Here is a 6,707-nt window from a genome sequence, read left to right as displayed (position 1 = left end):
TCGACGAGTTCCAGTCGCATTAAGATCCCAAATCAAAGCCAAACTAGATGAACTAGTCGATCGAGAAGTCATTGTCCCTGTTACAGAACCCACTTGTTGGGTATCCAGCATGTTGGCAGTTGTCAAGCCGAATAAGATCCGCATATGCATCGACCCACGAGACCTTAATCGTGTTATACGACGCGAGCATTATCAACTACCTACAGTGGACGAAGTCACATCAAGATTGGCGGGTGCCAAGAAATTCACACTCTGCGATGCTAAGGACGGATTTCATCAAATCAAACTTGACACAGCCTCAAGTTATCTGACAACCTTCAACTCCCCTTTCGGACGGTACCGTTGGACTCGCATGCCCTTCGGAATCTCGAGTGCACCCGAAGTTTGGCAAAGGCGAATGCACGAGTTTGCTCAAGATCTCAATGGGGTTGAAGTCATAGCAGATGATTTCCTTATCGCGGGATTTGGAGAAACAGATGAGGAGGTCGATCGAAGCTTGGAAGCGAATGAGCGAGCGTTTTTCCAGAAATGTCGTGAGTGGAACCTAAAGCTGAATCAATCGAAGATGAAGAGATCACAGACGGAAGTCCGTTTCATGGGACACCTCATTACCGCTGACGGCCTCAAAGCTGACCCAGCAAAAGTTGAAGCAATCTTAGACATGCCAGCCCCAACTGACGTAAAAGGCCTCAAAAGATTTCTCGGGATGATAAACTATTTGGCCAAATTTTTACCTTTATTGTCGGACATGACCGAACCGCTGAGAAGACTCGAAGATAAAGACGTAGAATGGTGTTGGCTCGAACAACACCAGCAAGCGTATGACACTATCAAGAAATCGCTAGTCAAAACGCCGGTCCTAAGATACTATGATGTCAACAAGGAAGTTACTATCGAATGTGATGCTAGTGACACTGGTCTAGGAGCCGTCTTAATGCAAGACGGACAACCTGTCGTTTTTGCTTCGAGGGCGCTTACAGATACGGAAACTCGATATGCCCAAATCGAAAAAGAGTTACTTGCAATCGTGTGGGCAACAAGTAAATTTGATCAGTATATCTTGGGTCGAGAAGCTGTTACCATAGAATCAGATCATGAACCCCTAAAAGCAGTTTTTACCAAACCTATACATAGCTCACCCAAACGGTTGCAGAGAATGCTGCTGGCCCTCCAAAATTACAATCTCAACGTTCAATACAAAAAAGGCAAACTCATGTGGATATCGGATACACTGAGTCGAGCGTATCGAAACACAACTGAATCTTGGAGTCATGACACAACGGAGGTACGAGCCCTGGAAGAGATCGACCATACAGAGAATCTGTCGATTTCGCCGGATAGACTCGAGCAGTTCAAACGGGAGACAACGTCAGATAAGACCATGCAGAGCATCATCGACGCTGTAAAGAATGGTTGGCCTTTATCCAAGAGACAGTGCAGCCAGGACTTGTCACCCTTCTACGACAAAAGAAGTGAACTTGTAGTAGATAATGGACTAGTTTTCGCTGGAGAACGATTAGTAGTCCCCACATCAATGAGGAAAGCAATGTTGACGCAGATTCACCAATCTCATATTGGAATAGAAGGCTGTCTCCGAAGAGCCCGAGAAGTATTGTATTGGCCCTTAATGAACGCAGAGGTTAAGGATTTGGTTTCAAAATGCCCAACGTGCCAGGCGCATCAACCTGCACAATGTCGTGAAGAATTAAAACCATACCAACTACCATTTCGTCCCTGGGAAACGGTTAGTATGGACCTGTTTGAGCTTGGAAAACAGCACTTTGTCCTTCTCGTGGACCACTGGAGTGGATTCTTCGAGGTCCAAGAACTTACGAGAACTACCGCCGACAAAGTTATAATAGCATGCAAAGTCCAGTTTGCACGACATGGAATCCCGGACACAGTGATAACCGATAACGGACCTCAGTTTTCCGCCGCAGAATTTTCAACATTCGCAAATGATTGGCAGTTCAAACATGTAACGTCGAGCCCTCGCTACCCGCAATCAAATGGCCGGGCAGAGAATGCGGTCAAGACCTGCAAAATCCTGTTGACAAAAGCCAAAGCTGCTGGTCAAGACCCATTGCTGGCGATTTTAGATTGGAGGAATACCCCACAGAGGGTTTGGGAACATCTCCTGCCCAACGGTTGATGGGGCGGCGTACGCGAACACTACTACCGACTCACAAAAATCTTCTCAAACAGCCAATCAGTGAAAGCACAAGAGATAAACTAGTTGCTCGGAAATCGCGACAAATTCACCATTATAACAAGACACACCAACCTCTTCAACCATTGAAGAAAGGTCAAGCTATCCGAATGAAATTGCCAAACGCAACAAAATGGACGCTTGGAACTTGTACCAGGGTTTTAGACAACAGATCATACGAAGTAGATGTGAGCGGTAGGAAGTACCGCCGAAATCGCCGACAACTACGAGCATCGCAAGAAAGACCTCCAACACCACCTGTTGCTGGGAGTGATCCTGAGTTTGAACCTGAGCAGAGCAGAAGGGAACCAGAGAACCGTTTGGTGGAGAATGAAGCTAACCCCGAACACACACCATCATTAGACAGTGCACCCTCGGCTGAGAACAGCGAAAAACCACCACGACGCTCAGAACGCGTAAGATGCAAACCTGGGTGGCACAAGGAATATGTAATGGAATGAACTGAAAGCATTGGACAATTCGAACTTGAAGTACCTTAGTAAGATTGTATACATATCTATTCCATAATTTATATTTTGTTTTGTTTTGTCGAAAAAGAAAAGGGAAAGATGTCACGATATTATGAGGTGACGTCACGACGCAATTTTGATGGACAGGTGCAGCAGACGGCGTGTGCGAGACAATTACAAAGGCAGACACAATATAGTATATAGATTGTAAGCATGTAACTACATTTTCACGATTTCTCGTTGAGTTTATAAAGTATCGTAATAAACAAACACGTTACACACATGTTATATATGCTCACCAAAATTCAATACTTTTAATCTTTGCTCAGCCTCGTACCCAGGCGCTTTAATAGTAAAAAATAATGTTGCATCCAGTTATTGTATAGATTTTAAAAATGTTATAGGTTGATTAATATTATGTTACAAATTATATCCGATAAGTATCATGGAATCAATTTACTTTTAAATTCAAGTTGTTGCCATATCGCGTTGAATTCATCATCGGATTATTAAACCTGTAAACAAATAAATATGAGTTTATCTTTCATGTCATAATCAGAAACCTCTTAATATGTTGTAAATGCGCTCGCTTTTCCCAATAGTAATATGTAAATACGGCAGGTATTATTCGAGTACTCTACGAATATAGTCACTCCGACGGAAAATATTTAAATAAAAGTACCTTCAGATGATTCTTCGCCAAAGGAAACGTTCATAATACTTGGCTAGCCCGTAGACAGTCGATCCAGTAAAAAAATTATAAATAATGAGAATAAAAACTGCAAAATACAAACGTTTGCCAGAAATCGGTCACAATTTGCCAGAAATCGGTCATTTTCTGCCAGGCGCTTCCTCGAAAAAAACAACCTCCCCAAGCACCCCCGCGCGCTCGCGTTTTTTCAGCTGAACTCTATATAAGACCTGAATGCAACGTTATATATTTTAGTATATAAAATATACTAAAATATAATAATATATATATATATAATATATAATGCAACGTTTGCATTAATATATAATGCAACGTTTTATATTTTAGCGCCTGGGTACGAGGCTGATCTTTGCTGTCATTATTCACGCATTCTAGCGCTTAGCCCAGTGCTACAGGGTTGTAGAACTTCTAACAATAGGCTAGTTTAATGACTCCGGATTCTTTACTTGTTTTTGAAAAAAAACACGTATTTATAAATTGGCTATGTATACTGATATCCATGCTTAAACAGCTGTGCTTATTTTGATTTGATCACATAACAAAAGCCAACCTCTGGGGAATGAGGATTTCACAATTCTTTCGTCGCGTTAATGATATTAATGATATTGTTACGCAAAGCTTTATTGTGTTTAGAGATATGCATATAAAAATAGCTGTAAAAATAGGAATATCAAGAGCATGATAGGGATTAGTGAATGATTTTTGCCACAAGACGCCTGAGTAAATATAATTTTCGGCCATTAACAAACATTAATCGCCTTTCCCTTTCATGTATGACATATCGTGGGGTTAAATAAGTAATAAGGTGAAAATAATTATAATCCTCTCAGAACTAATACCTGGATAAACAGTCTTAAGTCTTCACTTATCTTAATGGTCGCATTCTTTAAAAAAGTGTGCGTGCTGTAGGCCATTCAAGTTCTTATGTCAATCAATTGTGTTAAAAATGTTGCTCGGTCAAGCATGTAATAGATTACGTCATCAAAAGTTCAATTCGATAAAATAAGAGTGAAAATTGTTTAAGTTGAAAGATATTGTTCACAGACGTATTGTTTGTAAATTTTACTAGTTGTTGATGATAAACATTTTAAGTTGTGAACATTTTTAAGTATTGATCGATTGAGCAGAAGACCAACTCGACTAGTGCGACAACGCCTTAAACAAACAAGATATGAGAGCTGAAACGAGCTTCTAAGACCAACCCACATTTCTAATTTACTACGCTGATTGGTTGGATAAGGATCAGCCCACTCTGGCTGATGACGTCTGCAAGTTTCCCTCAACCGTTACTATAAAAGGGCGTGCACAACACCCCAACCTTCAATCAGCGGCGTAGCCAGAACGATAATTGGGGGGGTCCATATTCATATATTCGTGATACGCAGGATTAATTTCTTTTCAAATCAATTGTCTTTACGGTCTGTTTACATGAATATATGAATATGGACCCCCCCAATTATCGATGCTGGCTACGCCAGTGCCTTCAATGGACTAGCGGAGTAAAAAAGACGTTCTTTGTAACTCAACTCTCCTCTTTTTGTCATCATGATCCATCTCGTCGCCCGACGTTGCACTTTTTCAACCTGCTTTGAGAGTTGAATGTTATTTACGGGCGACCAAACTTCCGTTCCGTAGCATAGTTGAGATTTTACATGAGTCAGATAAAGAGTACGCCTAGCTTTCATGTCTGTCAGTTGGGTACAAGTTCGTTTCAGTACACCTAACATTTTGTTCGCCTTGGAAATGACAGAATTGATTAAAAGTTCCCATGAAAGTACTGAGGACGTGATGATACCAAGATCCTTTTCACTGTCAACTCGAATCAGACTTTCTGTTCTCAGTTTATAATCATAAGTGATAGGATTTTTCTTCCGTGTAATAGTGAGTACTTTGCATTTAGAAGTATTGAAACTGATGTTGTTATTTACACCCCAGCAATTCAGATTTATTAACGATTGTTGTAAACATTTGCAGTCGTCAGTAGAAGTAATTGTGCTGTGCAATTTAGCGTCGTCAGCATACAGAGCTGTTTCAGTTCCGTTTTGTACAACATCTGAAAGATCGTTAATGAAGATGAGAAACAATAACGGGCCGAGAATACTTCCTTGGGGTACTCCAGATGTTACTGCTGTCCATGTCGAGGCCACACCATTTATAACGACTCTCTGAGTCCTACCATTTAAATAGTTTGCGAACCAACCCAGAATTGGCCCTGAAACACCGTAACCATGTAGTTTCTCGAGAACGATTGCATGATCCACGGAATCGAAAGCCTTAGCGAAATCGAGATATAAGACGTCAGTCTGAGTATTCTTATCTAGATTATGTCCAATAATGTGGAGTACTGATAGCAGTTGGGTCACACACGAGCGTTTTCGAAGAAAACCATGCTGAGCTTGGCTAATGTGATGTAGAATGTGGTCGTGAAATCTAAAGTACACACAGCGTTCCAAGACTTTACTGACGATTGATAATAATGAAATGGGCTGATAGATTTCCGCTGGCTTCTTCGAATCTTTCTTATGGATCGGTGCAACGTCTGCTGATTTCCACTCAGAAGGAATCGAACTAGATTGTAGAGAGAGGTTGAAGAGAGAACAAAGACTCGGGGCGATTTGTTGGCTGCATTCTTGTAAAAGACGCGCAGGAATTCCATCGGGACAACTTGCTTTGGATGTATCAAGATTTTCCAGACTTTCGTTTAGTCACAGAATACCTATCAGAAGTAGAACTCCTGTACTTTTTTCGTAAGTGTGATTCGTCATGATTGGTCACTTAGCAAGTGCATTTTTTTGAGGTAGTCACCCCCCTGCCAAAATTTAGCAATATCGCGCGCGCCATATTGCTCATGACTGCCTCAAAAAAATGCACTTGCTAAGTGACGAATCATGACGAATCACACTTACGAAAAAATAGTATAGAGTTATTCTTCTGATAGGTATTCTGTTTTGATGTTTTGAAGCTTTAGCTATAGAAAAGTTTAACACTCACTTAAACTGCAACATAATGCAGCAGGCAAACAGGTGATTTCTGTTCACCTTTACGATTGTCTTTGTTTCCGAAAAATTTGTACGAGCTATTTCATAACATAAGCGTAGAAAGTTAGGTCTAGGTAGCGCACGAAATATTTTGCTTCGTTTAAAATGGCGAGGGGTTGCTGCATGCATGTATTTCTAGTTAAAAATACAAAACAATCGCACCGTAACCATTAGCTTCACTTGGCCCGCATATAACCAACTTATGTAAAAACAGTGCTTTAGAGCACTTAATATCTGATGGGATATGTTACAAGCTACGAGTAAGATGGTAATGTCTG

General features: G+C 40.9%; 1 protein-coding gene across 1 annotated transcript; it reads left to right on the top strand.

Annotated features, from left to right (window-relative positions):
• Positions 1-2,118: 2,118 nt before the first annotated feature.
• LOC114540428 lies at positions 2,119-2,942 on the top strand. Its single transcript, XM_028560612.1, has one exon. It carries the CDS (start codon positions 2,152-2,154, stop codon positions 2,668-2,670), a length of 519 nt encoding a protein of 172 aa, XP_028416413.1. The 5' UTR covers positions 2,119-2,151; the 3' UTR covers positions 2,671-2,942.
• Positions 2,943-6,707: the final 3,765 nt, after the last annotated feature.

This window comes from Dendronephthya gigantea, unplaced genomic scaffold (genome assembly GCF_004324835.1).
Source record: "Dendronephthya gigantea isolate DGI-Jeju-01 unplaced genomic scaffold, DenGig_1.0 000234F, whole genome shotgun sequence".
NCBI classification, from domain to species: domain Eukaryota; kingdom Metazoa; phylum Cnidaria; class Anthozoa; order Malacalcyonacea; family Nephtheidae; genus Dendronephthya; species Dendronephthya gigantea.
The sequence above is the reverse complement of the archived record's forward strand: the minus strand, read 5'-3'. Positions and strand labels throughout refer to the sequence as shown.